The 21,514-nt window shown below is 46.5% G+C and overlaps 1 protein-coding gene across 7 annotated transcripts; it reads left to right on the top strand.

Moving 5' to 3' along the window:
- The first annotated feature begins 18 nt into the window (after positions 1 to 18).
- C5ar2 (complement C5a receptor 2) lies at positions 19 to 16,185 on the top strand. Of its 7 annotated transcripts, none has more exons than XM_087579779.1 (3): positions 11,379 to 11,762; positions 12,168 to 12,250; positions 13,370 to 16,185. In XM_087579779.1, the coding sequence occupies exons 2-3, from the start codon at positions 12,188 to 12,190 to the stop codon at positions 14,414 to 14,416; spliced, it is 1,110 nt and encodes a 369-aa protein (XP_087435905.1). In that variant the 5' UTR covers positions 11,379 to 11,762; positions 12,168 to 12,187; the 3' UTR covers positions 14,417 to 16,185.
- The last annotated feature ends 5,329 nt before the right edge of the window (positions 16,186 to 21,514 follow it).

The following is a 21,514-nucleotide window of genomic DNA, read 5'->3' as shown; positions in this document are numbered from 1 at the left end:
AGCAGAGTCCAGGGGATTGCCAAATGTGTGGCCTGAGGAATCTGCTATGTCAACAGGTTTGGAAGGGGAAGTGAGCAGGAAAGGAAGTGGGCTGAGGGCTTGGCAGACTCTAGCATATTCTTTCCCCTCCCCCAGCCCCAGCCTTCTGGACCCTTGGGTCTTACATACCTACCTGTTCTTCAGATGTAGGGCTCCAAGGCCTGGAGCCAGAGCTGCCTTCCCTTGTATTGGTGACCTCCAGGAGCTCACGTCCAGGAAGTTATTACTCTGCAGTAGAGTCTTCTGGGATGAACTATGGGGCTGGGAGACGGTTCAGTGAGTAAAGTGTTTGCTATTCAAACAGAAGGGCATGACTTCCAGCCCCAGGACGTGGATATGTCCAGCACAGAGCTACGCACGGTGAGTTGCCTTTGTAACCTCAGCACAGGGGAGGTAGAGACAGATGAATCTCTAGGACTTGCTGAACAGCAGGCCTGGGCTAACCACTAAGCCTCTAGATCCCACTGAGAACCCCTGTCTCAAAACACAAGGCGGAAGGAAAGGGAGTGGTCTGGAGAGATGGTTCAAAGGCGTGTGCGGGCCTGCTCAGCAGCACTCTTACCTGCTCAGCCGTAGCGCTAGCTTCTGCTGATATATTTTATTAATCTGAATATATGTAAGATAACATTCTGATATGTGATCAGCATAAAAATATCCTTGAGTCTGAGGGCGTGGCTCAGTGGTAGAGCCCCTGCCTAGAATCCCCCAGTGAGGGGGCTGGGGGCGTGGCTCAGTGGTAGAGCCCCTGCCTAGAATCCCCCAGTGAGGGGCTGGGGGCGTGGCTTAGGGTTAGAACACCCCAGAAATGTTGATGTCCTAGATTCTAAGGGTTAAACTGAAAACACTTGGTTGTTCCATGTTTTTCCATCACTGCCTTCAAATTCTTCATCTCCACCACTGAACCCCAAGCTGGTCACTGCCTGAATGAGGAATGTTCCATATCAGCTCTTATATTTGACCACTTAGTGGAACTGTTTGAGGAGGTTATGAAGTTTTTTAGGTGGAGCCTTGCTGAATGAAGTAGGTCACTGGAGGAGGGCTCTGGGGATCTGTATTCTCACCTCGTGTCCTGTGTCCTTCCTCTGTGTTCTCTGTGTGGGTGAGCATGTGATCGACGGGCTTCCTGCCTCCATGCATTCCTACTTTTTACTGACTCATCCTCTAGAACCATAAGCCAAAGTAAGCTCTTTCTTTCATAAATTGCTTTTGGTCATGGTATTTTATTACAGGCCAGGAAAGTAACCAATGCACTGGGGGATTCTAGGCAGGGGCTCTACCACTGAGCCACGCCCCCAGCCCCTCACTGGGAGATTCTAGGCAGGGACTCTACCACTGAGCCACGCCCACCAGCTCCTCAATGGTGGGTTCTTGGCAGATGTTCTCCTGAGCCAGGCCCCCAGTCCTTTGTTGGAGGATTCTAGGTAAATATCATGACACTGCCCCAGACCTTTTATTTTCTTGGCACATCTACTGACAGAGTAAGTCTCCCATGAAATGCAGAAGCCTCTCAGGATGAAAGAGAGAGGCCTGCATCAGAGTCTGTAGTGTTTTGACCCAGAAACAATTTCCTCTAACAACATGACTTTATGCTCTAAATATCAACAGAAGAATTCATGAGCACATCCCCTCTAGGCCTTAAGCAAGGCTCGGAGAGAAATGCGCTCATCAGAATTGCCGAGTGAAGAGATTTCATGTCAGGGTTGAGGCCATGCCTTGCTCGGTGTCCTGGGCCTGCACCATGCCCGTAGGTGTATAGTTTAAGATACTGTACTCAGGAGCTGGGCACACTTTAATCCCAACAATTGGGAAGCCGAGGGAGGCAAATCTCTGTGAGCTTGAAGTTACCCTGTCTCAAACCCAACCCAAACCAAATCAAAACCAAAACCAGCTACTATGGTCAACAACAACAACAACAACTTCTTCTTCTTCTTCTTCTTCTTCTTCTTCTTCTTCTTCTTCTTCTTCTTCTTCTTCTTCTTCTTCTTCTTCTTCTTTTCTTCTTCTTCTCCTCCTCCTCCTCCCCCTCCTCCTCCTCCCCTTCCTCCCTCTCCTCCCCCTCCTTCTTTTGGTTGCCATTATTATTGTTATTACAAATAATAATAAATGTACAATAATAATTTTCGTTGTAAATCTCTGTGCACATGAGCCTGTTACAGTCACAGTTTGTGTATGAAGGTCAGAGGATAGCCTTAATTCTAGACCTTTCCTTTTTACTTTGAGACAGAGTCTCTTGTTGCTTGCAGTGGCAAAGGCCAGGCTAGCTGGCCCACATGTTTCCAGGAATTCTGTCTGCCCTGGCTATCTTCCTGCCTGAATGCTGGCATTACATACATATACTACTGAATGTGGCTATTATTTGGGTTCCAGAAATTCAACCTCAGGTCCTCATGCTTGCGTTTCCAGTGATCCATCAGTGGAGACCAGACAGGCCTCCACTGTGAGATCTTCCTTGCCTCTGCCTCCAGAGTGCTGGCATGACAAGCATGTTCTCCTATGCCTGCTATGTCTTCCCATTTTACAGGTAAAAAACCAGAGGTGGGGGCAGGACTTGCTTTGTGTGTGTGTGGGTGGGGTGGGGTGGAGCGTGAGACAGGGTTTCCCTAAGTAGTCCTTGCAGTCCTGGAACTCTCTCTGGAACACTTGGCTGGCCTTGAACTCAGAGATCTGTCTGCCTCTGTCTCCAGAGTGCTGTGATCAAAGGTGTGCGCCACCACTGCATGACAGGTCTTGGCATTTTATGTTCTCTGGAAACCTCAGGCCCTGGACTCAGCTTCTTGAACTTTTGAGAAGGGGTAATTGTGGGCTATGCTCCTCACATTTGAGGAAGGAAAGCTCTTTAAGAGTCTGAGGCTGGCAGGAATGCGTGGCGGAGAGCAGCACAGCGGGTCAGGAGTGGGTCAGCAGGCTGCTGGTACTTACTCTGGATCCTTAGAGGCACTTTAGTGCCAAAGGTGGGTGGAAAGTGGTTTCAAAGATAGCCCTGTAGACCTTGCTGTGCAAAGCCCACACACATCTGGCTTCCAGGAAGCTGATGATAGTGAGACTGGGGGTGGAGACACTGTCCAGTCCTCCACACTTGAGGCCTTTCCAACCTTTCTTTCTGTGGGTTAATTTGTGACTCACGGGAGGAAGAAAAGACAAATATTCCCCTGGGGCTGGGAGGAGGCCACGCCTGTTTTTCCTGGTTAGGGAGGTTGTGCAGGGCGTCCTCACAGAATCCCATAGGATCCCGGGAAGGGTTGGATTGGCGAGACTCACACCCACGACTGTCCCTGGTGGAGAGACTCTGGGCCTCCCTGTGTACTTGTTAGCGGCATTCAGCCAACGTGGGAGCAGTCGGAAGAGAAGGTAAGGAAGGGAGGCATAAAGGAGGTTGCGAGAAGGGGTGGAGGGGTTCATGATTTTGGCTTCTTAGACAAATTCATTTTGAAATCTTGGGAGTCAGAATTAGCATTCCAGATGGTGTGTGTGTGTGTGTGTGTGTGTGTGTGTGTGTGTGTGTGTGTGTGTGTGTGTGTATGTGTGTGTGTGTGCGTTTTAATTAATTAATTAATTTTATTGTATTTTTCTGAGACAAGAGCTCATGTTGTCCAGGCTGACCTCAAACTCACTATGTAGCTGAGGCAATCTTGAACACCCGTGTCCTGCCTTCACCTCCAGAGTACAGGGATCATCGGAAACAGGTTATGTCGTGCTGGGAGTAGAGCTCAGGACTCCGGCTCTGTACCAGCCTAGCCACACCCCCAGCCCTGGATCTTAACATCACTGCTTATGAAAACGCATCAGTGCCCCAGATGCTTGGTAACAGTTAAGTGAGCCAAGTAGAAAACGTTCATCCACACTCTGCAGGACAGGGCTACAGCCTCCCTTTCAGGAATTCCTGCAGGACGGATCCAGTACTCTAAAAGTCAGTGTGTCTGTGGGCAAGCCCTCTGACTCCACGTTCCTGCTTCCTAAGACAGCAAGGGTTACTTTAGAAAGAGGTGGACATGGGTCAGACCTAGAAAGCTCTGGGGCTTCTTGTAAGCCGAGTGCATTCCACAAGAGTATTATTCTGTGAGCACGGTTCCAAGCAACAGAACTCTTACCTCTAACACAGATGCACTCCCTGCTCTTCTCACATTTCTGTGTTACCTTTTCTTTAAAAGTATTTTGTTGGGGTTGGGGATTTAGCTCAGTGGTAGAATGCTTGCCTAGGAAGCGCAAGGCCCTGGGTTCGGTCCCCAGATCCGAAAAAAAAAGAAAAAAGAAAAAAAGTATTTTGTGATTCTCATATATTTTCTTTTAATTATTTTATTAATTGATGTGTGTGTGTGTGTGTGTGTGTGTGTGTGTGTGTAGCAGCTCGTGTGTATCTTTCTTTCTAAATTGCATTTATTTATTGCATGTGCATGTAGCCATGTGTGCCACAACCTCCGTGTAGAAGCCAGGACTCAGGTGTGTTCTTCTCCCACATGTGGTCACGGGATGAGACTCAGGTCACGAGGCTTGCAGGATGAGCACTGTAGCCCCCAGCCATTCCCCTCAGCCCCTAAGCAGCTCCTTAGTCCCCTTTAGGCCTCGGTTTTCTAATTCATTCTTTCACTCACCAAATACCATATGAACCCCACGGACTGCTGTAGATGCCAGGAACACGCTGGCGTCCACACAGGGTGGAGCCCAAGTTCTGGGAAAGTATGATAATGTATCTTCTGGTCTGGGATGGGTGGGACAGGCAGTTCTGAAACAGAATACAAACACAGTGAACGCAGAGAGCACAGTGAGTGCAGTGAGCATCAGCGTACCCCCCATCCCTCTCTGTCTCCCCTCCCCCTCTCCCCCCTTCCCTGTCCATCTCTCCGTCTCTCCCCTCCCTCTCTCTCCCTTTCTCTCTCTGTCTCTGCCTCTCTCCCCTCTCTCTCCTTCTCCCTCTCTCTCTCCCCTTTCCTCTCCCCTCCTTCTCTCCCCACCTCTGTCTGTCTGTCTGTCTGTCTGTCTCTCTGTGTGTCTCTCTCTCTGTCTCTCTGTCTCTCTCTGTCTCTCTCTCTGTCTCTCTCTCTCTCTGTCTCTGTCTCTGTCTCTGTCTCTCTCTCTCTCTCTGTCTCTCTGTCTCTCTGTCTCTCTGTCTCTCTGTCTCTCTGTCTCTCTGTCTCTCTCTCCAGGATCTCCTGTAACCCACTGGCCTCACAGTTTAGGGTGGAGTTGAGCTTCTGATCCCCCTGCTCCCACCTCCCAAGTGCTGACGCCATAGCGATGTGTCGCCAGTGTGTCGCCAGTGTTCAGCGTTCCGTATTGGTAAACATTCTTCCAACTGAGTACCATCCTCAGCCCGGTTTTGTGGCTTTGGAAGATCGGGTCTCATTGTATAGCTTAAGGTGGCCTGGAACTTGCTAGGTAGACCAAACTGGCCTCACACTCATGGCAATCCTCCTGCCCTGGTCTCCAAAGTATTGAGGTTTCAGGGATGTATCTCATTGTCAGTTTTTCCCATTTTAATTGCATTTTTAGCATACAAAACAATGTGTTTCAGGGTTGGGGATTTAGCTCAGTGGTAGAGCGCTTGCCTAGCAAGCGCAAGGCCCTGGGTTCGGTCCCCAGCTCCGAAAAAAAGAAAAAAGAAAAAAAAAAAACCAAAAACAAAAACAATGTGTTTCATATATGAAGGTTCTTGAGGTTTGTTCAAATTCACCCCCATTGATCTCTCTTATCTCATCAGCATGTATATTATTATATTGTCGTAATAATAGTAATTATTATTATTGAGACAAAATATCTCTATGTAGCTCTGGCTATCCTGGAACTCCCTGTGTAGACAAGTTTGGTCTCACACTCACAGAGATCCACCTCCCTCTGCCTCCAGAGCGTTGGGATTAAAGGCGTATATCAGTACGCCTGGCTTATAATTAAAAGTGGCAATTTGGGACTGAAGAGGTGGCTCAGTCATTAAGAACATGTGCTGATCTTTCAGAGGTTCTGAGTTCGGTTCCCAGCACCCATCATATCAGGTGGCTTACAAACACCTGTAACTCCTGCTCTAGGGAGCCTGACGCCTTTTTCTGGCCCCAACAGGTAACCGCACCCATTCGGCCTACACTTAAACAAACAAACACGGGTATTCATAAATAAAAATGAAAAAGTAAGTCATGCGTGGTAGACCAAGCTTTTAATGACAGCACCCAGGAGGTAGGCAGATCTCTGTGAGTTTGAGGCCAGTCTGTCTACATAGTAACTTCCAGGCCAGTCAGAGGTACATGGTAGGGTCCTGTCTTAAAACAGAACAGCAATTTGGGAGCAAGGTGACTGAGTAGGTAAACGCACTCACTGCCAAGCCTGACAGCTGTACGTGATTCCCGTATCCCACATGGTAGAAGAAGGTAGAGGATGAGGTGTCCTCTGACCTCCAATGTGAGCTGTACCACAGAAGCGTCCTGTGTGTGAACGCATGCACAAACTAATATGTAAAAATAATGGCAATGGTATATTTCTGCATTGTGTATAGAACCAAACAAATATAAATGGTTTACTGTAAAAGACATCGATGTCACTGGGTGTCGAAGTATCCATTTGTAATCCCAGACAGAGAGGGTAGATGGGAAGGTTTCTTGTACTCTCTGTTGAGCCAGTTGGCAAACTTGAGGTGAGATATCCTGTTTGAAAAAATTGTGGAGGGCTGGAGGGTGTGTCTCAGTGGTAGAGCCCCTGTCTAGAATCCCCCAGTGAGGGGCTGAGGGTGTGGCTCAATGGTACAGCCCCTGTCTAGAATCCCCCAGTGAGGGGCTGAGGGTGTGGCTCAATGGTACAGCCCCTGTCTAGAATCCCCCAGTGAGGGGCTGAGGGTGTGGCTCAATGGTACAGCCCCTGTCTAGAATCCCCCAGTGAGGGGCTGAGGGTGTGGCTCAATGGTACAGCCCCTGTCTAGAATCCCCCAGTGAGGGGCTGAGGGTGTGGCTCAGTGACAGAGCCCCTGCCTAGAATCCCCCAGTGAGGGGCTGGGGGTGTGGCTCAGTGGTACAACCCCTGCCTAGAATTCCCCAGGGAGGGGATAGGGATGTGGCTCAGTGATAGAGCCCTGAGTTGAAATGGGAGAGAAAGAGGGAGGGGGAGAGGGAGGGAATGTGATGCTGGGAATCATCCCTGTCTGTTTATAGAGGAAATACCATAGGCTGGTAGTGTCTGAGAACAGACACTGTCCTGAATTGTTATCAGTAGACGCTGTGCAGGGTGGGGTCAGAGATGGGAAGAGAGGTAGCGGTAATGGCAGGTAACACACACAGACACACAGAGACAGACACACAGACATACATGTAGGCTCTCTCTCTCTCTCTCTCTCTCTCTCTCTCTCTCACACACACACACACACACACACACACACACACAAAGATTAGGCAACTTGTTGAAGGCCACACAGCTATCGAAGTTTTGAGTTTTTGTACTTTTGTTAGGTTTTACATTGCTTGTTTGTTTTTTTTTTTCCCCTGAGGTGGGGGTCTTATAGCCCAGCCTCAAAATCATGGCATTTCTCCTGCCTCAGTCTCTGAGTGCTGGGTTGACAGGTGAGTTTAAAAAAAACAAAACAGGGGCTGGGGATTTAGCTCAGTGGTAGAGCGCTTACCTAGGAAGCGCAAGGCCCCCTGGGTTCGGTCCCCAGCTCCGAAAAAAAGAACCAAAAAAATAAATAAATAAATAAAAATAAAAAAAACAAAACAGGTACAGTTTAAGGATGGAAAAATACTCAGAAAAATGGCTTGGCTTCCTAACTGGCTACCTGGCAGAGCTGAGAGTGTCCCAATTTCCGCTCTGTCCTTCCTGTTTTGACAGTGTTGGTTAAGGCTTTGGGCAGTGCCAGACAAGCCATAAATAGTCAGATGAGAGCTGCAGGCCAGACGTGGCGTTGGGTGTCCCCTTCACCTAAGTCCAGCCCTGCCCAGCCTACTCTGTGTCATGTGTGTGTTTCTTAGGCATTAACTCTGCTATCCCACCAAACTGGTGAGATGAGTCCTAGAGGAGGGTGTGGACAGCCAGTCAGGACTGCAGTCCCAAGCCATGGAGTCAGTTCAGGGTCACAGGGTATATGTGACTGTCTAGCGTCCCACTTTCTCCTATCTGGGGATGGTAATATTTTCAGACTCCCTGGAGACACGTTGCAATTCAGTTCTGTCTTCTTAGCGGAGTGATTTTAAGTATGTTCCTCACCCTTTCTGTGCCTCTTCCACTGTAGAATTAGTTTAACAAGACTGTATCAAGATACAATGTTGAAAAGTGTTTGGGGCCATGCCTTGTATGTGCACAAAATGCTCAACATGGTGCCTCTAATACTCTAAAACTATTATTATTGTTTTACTAAGTCACTTTGTGTCTTAGGGTTTCTATTGATGTGAAGAGACACTATGACTCTGGCAACTCTTATAAGGAAAACATTTAATTGGGGATGGCTTACAGGTTCAGAGGTTTGGTCCATTATCATCATGGTGGGAAACATGGCAGCATGCAGACAGACACGGTGCTGGAGATGCTGAGAGTTCTACATCTTAATTGTTATACTGCAGAAGGAGACTATTTTCCACACTAGGTATAGCTTGAGCCTATGAGACCTTAAAGCCTGCTTCAACAGTGACACACGTCCTCCAACAAGACCACACCCACTGCAACCAGGAGTAACACCTGCTCATAGTGCCACTTCCCGTGGGCCAAGCATTCAAAGGCATGAGCCGATGGGGCCTTAGCCATTCAAACCACCACACTCTGTTGCTATTTTCTTTCTTTTCTTTTCTTTTTTTTTTATTAACTTGAGTATTTCTTATATACATTTCGAGTGTTATTCCCTTTCCCGGTTTCCGGGCAAACATCCCCCTCCCCCCTCCCCTTCCTTATGGGTGTTCCCCTCCCAACCCTCCCCCCATTGCCGCCCTCCCCCCATAGACTAGTTCACTGGGGGTTCAGTCTTAGCAGGACCCAGGGCTTCCCCTTCCACTGGTGCTCTTACTAGGATATTCATTGCTACCTATTTTCTTTCTTAACGGTTTTTAGTGTGCATGAATGAGTCTGTGCACCTGAGCACATATCCACGCAGACAGAGTTCAGGGGAGAGCGACAGATTCCCCAGGAGCTAGAGTTTCAGACAATTGTGAGCTGCCCAGTGACCACCTGCAAGAGTACTAGTTAAGGGCATTTGTTACTTTCCCAGAAGACTCTAGATTTTTTGCTAGTATCCTCCTGATGTCTCACAAACCTCTGTAACTCTAGTTCCAGGGAATTCAATGTCTTTTGTAAACCTCCATGGACACCAGGCACGATGTGTCACACATATACACAAGCAGGTAAACCTCCAAACAACAGCACCACCTCCACCACCACCACCACCACCGACAACAACAACAACAACAACACGTTTTAAAAATGGAAGGTAGGGGTTGAGGATTTAGCTCAGTGGTAGAGCGCTTGCCTAGCAAGCGCAAGGCCCTGGGTTCGGTCCCCAGCTCCGAAAAAGAAGAAAAGAAAAAAAAAAAAAAAAAAAAAAAGGAAGGTAAAGGGCTGGAGAGATGGCTCAGTGGTTAAGAGCACTGACTGCTCTTCCAGAGGTCCTGAGTTCAATTCCCAGCAACCACATGGTGGCTCACGACCATCTGTAGTGGGATCTGAGGCCGTCTTCTGGTGTGTCTCGAGACAGCTACTGTTTACTTATATAAATAAAAGAATTAATAAAATAAAAAAAAGGAAGATAAGGATGGGGGCTGGAGAAGACGGCTCAGCTGTGAGCTGCCATGTGGGTGCTGAAACAGATCCTGGGTCCCCCACAAGAGCAACAAGTGCTCTTAACCACGGAGCTGTCTCTCTAGCACCTCCCCCTTTGACACAGTGTGTCCTGTAGTGTGTAGCCCAGGGTGGCATTGAACTCAGGACCCTCCTCCTAAGCGCTGCAATGACAGGAGGGTGGGACTAGCTACGCTCTGATGAGACAGCATTTTGCTAGGTAAACGCTGACTCATGCCTAGTGATCAGCATGTAGTCAAGCTGGCTTGGAACTCATGGCAATCCCGCTGCCTCAACTCTTGAGCACTGAGATTACATCGTGCCTGGCCGACTCCAACCTCACTTTTTTGTTTTCTGGCCACTCTATTCTGGCCACACTGCCCTGGTATTCCTTGAATCCATCTACCATACTTTTATCCCACTCTAGGTTTTCACCCTTTCCCATAATTCTTTTAGGTCCTGCTCACAAGCTTAGAAGCCTTCCTCGACCACCCACGTGAAATTCCAACACAGCCTCCTTCTCTAGGATTTTTTTTTTATTTTTTGAGGCGGAGTCAGGAAGTCGAGGTAGGAGGAGCAGCAGTACATAGTCACTCTCGGGGGCCAGCAGATGTAAAACTAGCCCAAGCGACATGAAATCCTCTTTTCTTTCTTTTTTTTTTTTTTTTTTTTTCTTTCGGAGCTGAGGACCGAACCCAGGGCCTTGTGCTTGCTAGGCAAGCGCTCTACCACTGAGCTAAATCCCCAACCCTGAAATCCTCTTTTCAAAAAACCACAAAGTACCCAGGAACTGAGTCTGTGAATGATCTGTAAGGAATTCAGGGTTCTCTTCTTCCTGGATTTTCTATGTTAGTATTGTTGAGACAATGTCTCCAGATAGATTTTTTTTCCACTGAGCCCACAAGATACCATTTATTTATTTATTTATTTATTTATTTATTTATTTATTTTTCCAAGAGGATTTCTCTGTAGCCCTGACAGTGCTGAAACTCACCCTGTAGACCAGACAGGCCTCAGATGCAGAGATTAGCCTGCTTCTTCTTCCCTAGTGTTGGGATTAAAGGTGTGACCACCACTGCTTAGCTCCATGCCTCATTCTTGCTGGAGTTTTAATTTTTGGAATTCCAAGAGCTTGGTGTTCTAATTGTTCAGTAGCGTTCTGAATTGATATATTCAAATCTGCCTGGAGGTTCTAAAACTGCACCTTAGCCCTTCTAAGACAGATGTGAGGTACAATTCTAGTGTTTTAAGGAATTGTTTAGGGTTCCAGCAATCCAATATGCCAACAGGCTGGAATTCTAAGATTGTGACATCCTAAAATTCCAAGATACAAGGATGGGATGCAGCTCAGTGGTAGAGCCCCTGCCTAGAATCCCCTAGTGAGGGGCTGGGGGCGTGGCTCAGTGGTAGAGCCCCTGCCTAGAATTCCTCAAGGTTGTGTGTGCGTGTGTGTGTGTGTGTGTGTGTGTGTGTGTGTGTGTGCATGTGTGTGGTTGCTCAGTGGTAGAGCAACCTGCCTAGCACCTGTGAGGCTCTGGCTTCAATCCAAGTACTTAGTGTGTAAAGGATCAATGTACTAGAATTTCAAGATGTGCATGTTTTAGCATCTTGAAATTCTAGTTCTTGTCCTTGCTGTCGTCTCAGTTTCTGCTCTCATATTCTGGAATTCTGCATGCTAATGAGATGACTCTATGCTTTCATTCTTTCTCTCTCTCTTTCCCTCTCTTTCTTTCCTTCTTTCTCTCTGTTTTTTTGACAGGGTTTCTCTGTGTAACCCTGGCTGTCCTGGAGCTTGCTTTGTAGACCAGGCTGGTCTCAAACTCACAGAGATCCCTCTGTCTCTGCTCCAGTGTACTGGAATTAAGGTGTATACCACCACTGCCTGGCTAATTATTTCTATCTTAATAGTTTCTTTTCTTATTGTTTGTGATGAAATATTCCACAGCTGGATGTGGTGGCACACTTTTTTATCCCAGGACACTTGGGAGGCAGAGGTAGGTGAATTTCTGTGAGTTTGGGGCCATCCTGGTCTACATAAAATACTCTTAAAAGGCTGCTTAAGGCAAAAGGTGTTTATTATATATTTTTGTAAACTATGTTATTATGTATTATATATAATCTATAGAATTATATTATATAATCCATAGTACACAACATACAATACATTATACATTATCATATATTATATGATTATGTTGATACAACATACAATACTTGTTAATATTAATTATTAATATCGTACATAAAATATTTATGAACCACAATATATCATTATATTATATTTATTTATGCAATATTTAATTTATAGATTATACACTATGTTAATTATAATAATTTATAAAATAAAATTATATTAATTATGGTAATTTGTAAGACTCTCAGAGAGAATCTTCCCTCAGGAGGGAGATCCTCAAGCCCAATGACCAGACCGAGTCCACAGGCTGCAATCTGCAAGAGGATTTTTATTGATCAGGATACACAGGTATCTGTGGGCGTCCCAGTCAATTCGGAAGACTGGCGCACCTAGCAGAGCCAGGGTGGGCTTTTTATAGTATATTGGGGAGCAGAAGCAGGCTTACAGAAGCAGATGCATGGTTACAGGGATGTGATTGGTGGAGTAAATGAGGCATACGTGTATGTTACCTATTTTGGCTATAATCATAACAATGAGTTAGCAAAAAGTACATGGTGGTCAGGGCTTCCGGGGGGTCAGGGACTTTTTCTTTTTCCTGCCAGGTGGCCCATGGAGCAGTGCCCATAATTTAGTCTGGTTTCTGCATTTTGTTTTCTTTTCTGGGCTATTTTGTCTAAATGTTGGGTCAGCTTGTCCCACATATCTAAAAACTTACTTTTTACTTCTATAGTTGAGGGCCTTGGGCTTGTACAATTCCCTTTCTGGGAGGGGGTCTTTCAATTAATAGCATTATGATATTATTGATAGTTATATTAATGATATTGTATATCATATACCATTTTATATTACTATATATTATCATAGTCAGACTCATAGTTCCAATATCTGGTCCATTATGGAGGGGAAGTCAAGGCAATAGCAGCTTGAAGTAGCTGATCACATTGAAACCAGTCAAAAAAACACTAGTGCTGAATGCATGCTGCTGCCCAGATGTTTTTTCCGTTTATTTTCATCTCACTGAAACATCTTCATTTTTATTTTTTGTATGTGTGTGAGTATGTGTGTGCTACTTGGCACCTGTGTGGAGATCAGAGGACAACTTTTTTGTACAATTTTTTTTTTCTCACCATGTGGGTCTCAGGGATTGAACTCAGGTCCTCACACTTAGCGGCAAGCACCTTTACTTGCTGAGCCATCTTGTTGGCCCTCTTTCTCAAGGATCCCAGCCAGGTAACAATCTTTCCCGAAATTAGCATGAACCTTCCCACATCAATTGGCACAGTAAGAATAGACCTCCGTGGAGTTCCCAGAGTTGACAATAACCATCACAGAATGCTGGTACCGTGGAGTGCAGGAGCCCTCATCACAGTATTGCTGTCTTTAGTGTGGAGCTGCTGGACCCGCCTTGCCCAGGACAGCAAGGCTGGAGTTTTCCCATTGACTTTCCCTCCTGTCTGTCCCCTGCAGGTGTCTGGGGCCAGGATGCTGAACGACACCACCAGCAAGGATTATGAGTATGAGTATGATCAGGAACAGTATAGTGACCTTCTGAACGTCCCCGTAGACTGCCCAGCTGGCAACTGCTTCTCTAATGATGCCTACCTCATAGTCCTGCTTGGCCTGTATTCAGTCATCTTCCTGGTGGGTGTGCCAGGCAACACCCTGTTGGCGTGGGTGACCTGGAAAGAGTCTCGCCACAGGCTCGGGGCCTCTTGGTTCCTGCACTTGACTATGGCGGACTTGCTTTGCTGTGTGTCTCTGCCCTTCCTGGCTGTGCCCATCGCCCAAAAGGGCCACTGGCCATACGGGACAGCAGGCTGCTGGCTGTTGTCCTCCATCACCGTTCTGTCTATGTATGCCAGTGTGCTGCTCCTGACGGGCCTCAGTGGCGACCTCTTCCTATTGGCTTTCAGGCCCTCCTGGAAGAATGCAGATCAACGAACATGTGGGGTGCGTGTGGTCCAGGTCTCCTCCTGGATGCTGGCCCTGTTGCTGACTGTGCCTGGTGCTGTCTATCGTAAGCTGCTTCAGGAGCACTATCCTCCCCGGCTTGTGTGTGGCACAAACTATGGGGGATCGGTCACCGCGGAAGTTACCATCACCACTGTTCGATTCCTCTTTGGCTTCCTGGTGCCATTGGTGTTCATGGCCAGTTGCCACGGCATCCTCCAACGGCAGATGGCTCGCCGCCACTGGCCCCTGGGCACAGCTGTTGTGGTGGGGTTTTTCATTTGCTGGACCCCTTTTCACCTCCTGCGGGTCATCATTGCAGTGGCTTCTTCACACTCCCCGCTCCTTGCCTGGGCCCTGGAGGCTGAGCCTTTGGTTACGGGCCTGGCCCTTGCTCACAGTGCTCTCAATCCTATTATGTTTTTGTATTTCGGAAGAAAACAACTCTGCAAGTCACTCCAGGCTGCATGTCACTGGGCCCTGAGGGATCTACAGGATGAGGAGGAAAGTGCCGTGACCAAGGTATCCACCAGCCAGGAAATGGTGTCTGAGATGCCGGTGTAGGCGGGAGGGATTTGGATTTCCTAGGCCAGCTCACAACTGTGCAGCTTCAGGCACAGCTGGATGCAGGAGCTCGGAGATGGCTTTTATTCTTCGTTCAATAAACATTCATTGTGCACTTGCTTGTGCAAAACCCTGATATAAAGGTGACAGTGGCTGGAGCCAATTCCTTCCCCAGGAGGTAGCACATTACAGAGGGAGACAGATATGGAAACAGTTGAAGGGATACGGACTATGTCAAGGGTGGGATGTTCTACAGAATCCAAAGAGGGTGCTGGGGACACTGAGTGCCTGCTGTACAAACCGGGACCTGAGTTTGCGCCCCATCTCCTACACAAAAGCTGGGTATGGCGATACACCTTTAACCCCAGCACGGAGGGAATAGGTGGACCCCAGAGGTTCTCTGGACGAGTGGTCTAGCCCAATAAACAAACTCCAGTCAGAGACCCTGTCTCAAGAAATAGAGTGGAGCCAGGCATGGTGGTGAGAACTTTAATTTCAGCATTTGGGAGGCAGAGCCTGCAGATCTGTTTTAGGCTATCGGGATCTACATAGTGAGATCCAGGTAGAGAGTACTAGATGTCGGGTAGGCTAGCACCTTGAAAAATGGTAATGACTGAGCCAAAACCCAACTAATGGAGAGAGCATCCATGCTTAAGTCTGGGGAACTGTTCCAAGCAGACGGAGCAAACGCAGAGGCCTTGCTCTGGGGCACCTCTTCCAAGAAGCCCTCCCTGATTGCATCCCTCCCAGACACAAGGGCTCATCTCTTCAACACAAATGCTTCAGAAAAATCCCAAGTCCCCTAAAAGTGAGAGATGAACTCACTCCATCTTTTATATTTTTAGTTTATATCTATTTATTGCCTGTGTCTGGAAGCACGAAGGGAGTGGGGTAGAGGGGTGGTTAGAGGACAACGCCTTCCATCATGTGGGTCCTCGGGATTGAACTCAGGGTGTCAGGCTTGGCTGTAAGCATCTTTGAGCCTGCTGAGCCATCCCACCAGCCCTAAACTCCTCAGTCTTAGAAAGTACTGTATTTCCTCTGTCCACACACCAATTTATTTCAGCTGGTCTCTGGGCCTGTTGATATTGCTGATGCCTTTTTGTTAATTTATTTTCGAGGATTTTTTTTAAACGATTTTTATTTTTAAAAGTTCCTATGGCTATATATTGTACATCGAGAGATCTCCACCCTTACCCCAGGTTTGCAGATCTGTAACACCTATGGCATACTGTGTCCAGCCAACTCTCCTCCACAGATCCCTACAGCCTGGCTTTGGTCTTGGTTTTCTTTCTTGATTTTTTTTTTAAGATAGGGTCTCATAGAGCCCATGATGGCTTTGAACTCACTATGTAGCTAAGGATGGCCTTTAGCATCTCCTGGGTGCTGGGATTATAGTCCTGCATCACAACACCTGGTTTATGGAGTGCTGGGGATCAAACACAGGGCTTCATCCATGCTAGGCAAATGCTCTATCAACTGGAGTTCCTCACCATGGCATTCTAGGCAGCTGTCCTTGTACTGAGCTCCATCCCAAACTGTACTTGAACAATGTATACACCTGTCTGTGTGAAAAGTTCAAAGAATTTTTGGTTAATTTACTGGACCAGAGAGCCTCTTTAGAAAGCCTTTTGAAAAAAATTTTTTTAAAAGTATACTTTGAGAGTTTCTGTTTAATTCTTTAGCCTTAAAAAATGAAGGAGAAATTTCATGAGATCTTCTAAATGTATTTCTGTGCAATTATACATAAAATCACTTGATGTTAAAAATACTGTGTTTTGTTGTTTATTGTAAGCTTTCTCTGGTTCAGATTGTTGTGTAATAATTTTTCCAAACTGAAATAAGAGACACTCCTTAAGAATCAGGATGTAAACAACTCACAAGTCTCAGGATAGTCCTGAAACTGACCACATATACCAGGTCCCTTCTTCCACAAATGTTCTAATCTTCTTTATGCTGCTGTGATAAAGCACTCTGACCAAATCAATTTAGAGGAGAAAAGAGTTTATTTGACTTACACTTCCACATCATAATCCGTTATTGAGGGAAATCAGGACAGGAACTTGAATACAAAAACCATGGAGAAGCACTGTCTGCATGCTAGCTCTTTGCTCATGTTCAGATAGCTTTCTTATAGATCCCATGATCACCTACCTAAGGATGGTAACACCTACAGTGGGCTCATTCCTCTCATATCAATCAAGACAATTTCTCACAGACAGACATAGGCTAACCTGATGAAGGCAATTCTTCAACTGAAGTTCCCTTTACCAGGTGACTCCAGGTTGTGTCAAATTGACAGTAAAACTTAACTAAGACACCAAGCTTATATGAACAGTGTCTTGGAGTTTTATTGCTGTGAAGAAACACCATGACCACAGCAAGCCTTAGAAAGGAAAACATTTTACTGGGGCTAGCTTATAGTTTTAGAGGTTTAGTCCGTTATTGCCACAGTGGGAACTGTGGTGGCATTCAGGCAGAAATGATGTTAGAGAAAGATCTGTGAGTTCTACATCTTGATCTGCAGGCAGGAGACTATCTCACTGGGTATGGCTTAAACATGTATGAAACCTCCACTGTGACCAGCACCAACAAGGCCATACCTCCCAATAGTGCCACTCCCTATGGGCCAAGCATTCAAGCATATGAGGGCCTATTCATTCCTTTAAAAATTCCAAGCTCTGGTCCCCATAGACTTGTAGCAATACTGTAATGCCGAAATGCATTCAGTCCAACTTCAAAAATCTCCATAGTCTATAAGAGTTCGAAACTTATTTAAAAGTCCAAATTTAAAGTCTCTTCTTTGACCTCTTTTAACAGTAATTTCCCACAAAGTCAAAGTTAAAGACAGATCACGTACTTCCAACACAGGAAGGGGAGCATAGTGAGGGGATACTTGACCAAAGCAAGACCAAAAACCAGCAGGGCAAACCTCAAACTCTGCATCTCCGTGTCTAATAGCAAAGCACTCTTCAGATCTCCAACTCCCTTTAGCTTTGTTGACTGCGATGCACTTCTTCCCTTGGGCTGGTCCCACTCCATTAGCAGCCTTCTTTGGCAGGTATCCTACGACTCTGACATTACCAACGTCTTGGGGTCTCCAAAGCAATCGAGGCTTCACCTTCAGAACTTCATGCAGGGACACCCTCTCTGGGCCTCCACACCGGGACACCCCTGCCACATACCCAGCCTCAGGGGCTTTCCTTAGTCATGGATGGAGATTCCATAACCTCTTTCTTGTATCCTTGATGCTAAAGCCAAAACCACATGGCTGAAGCTTCCAGGTTTTGCTGCTTGCTGGGGCTGAAACATGGCCCCCTTGTTCAATTACATCTTCACTAGCTTGCTTTCACTCCCTGATTTCCTTCACTACCTATACTTGACTGTCCTGGACCTATAGACCAGGCTGCCCTCAAATTCAGAGCTCCATCAGCCTCTGTCTTCCAAGTGCTGAGATTAAAGGTGTACCTCACCACACCTGCTCCTAAGCTTTTCTTTAATTTCCTTTCACATTAATTCCTTTCCACAAATTGGAAGCTTAGCAAAGTCCCCACCTTGCCCTGAGCTCACTGTTCCTTTTATTTCATTTAACAGCAGATTTTCTTTAATATTCTTGAACAAGGGATTTAGTCCCATTCTACTTCCTGGTGCCCCTTTTCTACTCAAATTGTACATTTTGTATTTTCCTTTCTCAGTTAGCTCCTTTTCATTATATATCTTCATATGATTGAACACTAATAGCTACACAACAGAATCAATACTTGGCTGTTTTGAGATTTCCTCTGCCAATGAAATTAACCCAAAACTATTCAGCCTCAGGAGAACTTTTTTTTTCTTTTTTTGGTTCTTTTTTTCGGAGCTGGGGACCGAACCCAAGGCCTTGCGCTTCCTAGGTAAGCGCTCTGCCACTGAGCTAAATCCCCAACCACTCAGGAGAACTTCTTATGTAAGGACAAAAAGCAGCCACATTCTTTACTACAATATCACAAGAACAGTTTCTAGGTCCCATACTAACTTTCACTTCCTCTGAGAAAGCCCCACAGTTCAAATCACCCCAGCACCACTGTCTTCCTCATTCCCGCTAGGATGGACCATTAACCCTACTATGTCAATTTAACTGCTTTTCTACTCCAAAGTCCCAAAGTCCACATTTCTTCAAACAAAAGTATAGTCAGGCCCCCACTCCTGGTACCAACTTCTGTCTCAGTTAAGGTTTCGTGCTGTGAAGAGACACCATGACCATGGCAACTCTTACAAAGGAAAACATTTACTTGGGGCTGGCTTACAGTTTTAGAGATTTAGTCCCTTATCATCAGCATGTAGGCAGAAATGGTGCTGGAAAAGGAGCTGGGAGTTCTACATTTTGAACTGTAGGCAGTAAAAGGAGACTGTCACACTGGGTGTGGCTTGAGTAGTAGAAGTCCTCAAAGCCTGCCTCCACAGTGACACACTTCTTCCAACTAGACCACACCCACTCTAACAAGGCCACACCTCCTCATAGTGCCACTCCCCATGGGCCAAGCATACAAACACATGAGTCTATGGGGGCCATTCCTATTCAAACCACCACACACACAGTGAAGGCTTCTGAAAGAGGAGACCTCTCCGACCTGTGGTGCTGCCTTTGGGCCATCCAGAGAGCTCCAGGGTTCCTGCCTTCATAAACCCTCACTTATGCTGGGGCAGCTGTAGTATGATTTGTTTTATGTGCCTGGCCCTTTAAGAGTCCCTGATGGCTAGTCAGCTGACTTTTGGAGAATGCTCAACCATTAGAACTGTTGACCCTGTGATCTTTAGTGTTGGTTGCCCCTTCCCAGGAGACAGAGGAGTAGAATTGGAGAGGGAAGTGAAGGCTGTTGAACCAAAAGCACTTGAGCTAAGCTAGAGAAGATACTGTTAGGAGACAGGAGAAGAACCCATATAACGTATTAGCAGCTACAAGTAGGCTTTCTGCGATGCTTCTTGTCATCCAGCCTCCCTGGAAAGTAACCCAAATAACCTCACTGGGTCACCAGGTTGGACTTTAGTGACACCCTTACTTTGGACTGTCCTCAGTGGTGGGAGTCATCATATGGTGGGAGTAAACGTTTGTTCATATCTCCCCAGAAATAGCCACACAAGAGAGATTATTTATGATTTCTTTTCATATGTATGGATGTGTTGGTGTGTGTGAGGTCTTCATGCAAACATGGTGTGTGTGTGTGTGTGTGTGTGTGTGTGTGTGTGTGTGTGTGTGTGTGTACGGGGGTACTCATTAGGTGTTGTCTTACAGTTTTATTGCTGTGAAGAGACAGAATGACCACGGCAACTCTTATAAAGGATAACATTTAATTGGGGCTGGCTTACGGTTTTAAAGGCTTAGTTCATTATCATCATGGCAGGAAGTACAGCGTCCAGGCAGACATGGTGCTAGAGGAGCTGAGGGTTCTACCTCTTGATCTGGAGGCTGCCAGAAGGTTCTCAAAGCCCAGCCCAACAGTGACACACTTCCTCCAACAAGGCCACACCTCCTAATAGTGCCACTTCCTGTGAGCCAAGCATTTCAATCCACCACAGGTGTGTTCCATATCAGTCTTCACCTTACAAATAAACAAACAAAACAACTAGAAAATTTTCGTGCTTTGGCGTTCTGCCTGTATGTATACTTGTGTGACAGTGTCAGAGCCCCTGGAACTGGAATTACAGAGAGTGGTGAGCTGGGAGTTGAGTGAGCACTAAGTGAGTGCTGGGAATTGAACTCCGGACCTTTGGAAGAAAAGCCAGTGCTCTTAACCGTTGAGCCATCTCTCCAGACACCTCTCAAAATTCTTTCTTTCCATTTATTTATCAGTGTGTGCATGTTATGCCACATACATTTTGTAGTGCACAAAGGACGACTTTCAGGAGTTGGCACTCTTCTTTCACTTCACGGGCATCAGGAATTGAATTCAGGTTGACAGGTGTGGCCATAAGGGCTTTTACTCGATGAGCCATCTTGCTGGCCCTCTGCCTTATTTCTTGGCAGTGTTTCTCACTGAGCCTGGGGTTCACTGAATCGTCTAGACTGCTTGGACAACAAGCTCCAGGGGTCTTCCTGCCTCCACCTCCTCAGTGCTTGGATTGCAGGTGTGTGAGAGGGTGCCTGGCTTTACACGAGTGATGGGGATGCATATGGAGGAACCATCTTGTAGCCCCTACTTATGTGGTCTTTAAGAGCTGTTTTCTGAGACAATGTCTCTCTCCATAGCCTAGGCTGGCCTTCAGATTCATGGCAGGCCTCCTTCTCCAACCTCTTGAGTAAGGACAGGGTTACATGCCCACACTGCCACAGCCAGCTTGGGCTGGTTTCTTAACACAATCATACTTCTTTAACTTCTCAGTGAATCTCAGCTCAGTATTGTTCCAAGAACTGCTTGCCATGCAACGGAGCTGGTGCTGGGCAGTGGCTTAACAGATTTGACATTTATTTCCTCCATTTTTCTTTCTTTCTTTTTTTTTTTAAATGTAGTTTGCCAGGTGATGGCGGCTCACACCTTTAATCCCAGCACTTGGGAGGCAGAGGCAGGTGGTGTAAGACTCTCAGAGAGAATCTTCCCTCAGGAGGGAGATCCTCAAGCCCAATGACCAGTCCGAGTCCACAGGCTGCAATCAGCAAGAGGATTTTTATTGATCAGGATACACAGGTATCTGTGGGCATCCCAGTCAATTCGGAAGACTGGCGCACCTAGCAGAGCCAGGGTGGGCTTTTTATAGTATTTTGGGGAGCAGAAGCAGGCTTACAGAAGCAGATGCATGGTTACAGGGATGTGATTGGTGGAGTAAATGAGGCATACGTGTATGTTACTTATTTTGGCTATAATCATAACAATGAGTTAGCAAAAAGTACATGGTGGTCAGGGCTTCCGGGGGGTCAGGGACTTTTTCTTTTTCCTGCCAGGTGGCCCATGGAGCAGTGCCCATAATTTAGTCTGGTTTCTGCATTTTGTTTTCTTTTCTGGGCTATTTTGTCTAAATGTTGGGTCAGCTTGTCCCACATATCTAAAAACTTACTTTTTACTTCTATAGTTGAGGGCCTTGGGCTTGTACAATTCCCTTTCTGGGAGGGGGTCTTTCAGTGGA

This window comes from Rattus norvegicus, chromosome 1 (genome assembly GCF_021556685.1).
Source record: "Rattus norvegicus strain SHRSP/BbbUtx chromosome 1, alternate assembly SHRSP_T2T, whole genome shotgun sequence".
NCBI classification, from domain to species: Eukaryota; Metazoa; Chordata; class Mammalia; order Rodentia; family Muridae; genus Rattus; species Rattus norvegicus.
The sequence above is the reverse complement of the archived record's forward strand: the minus strand, read 5'-3'. Positions and strand labels throughout refer to the sequence as shown.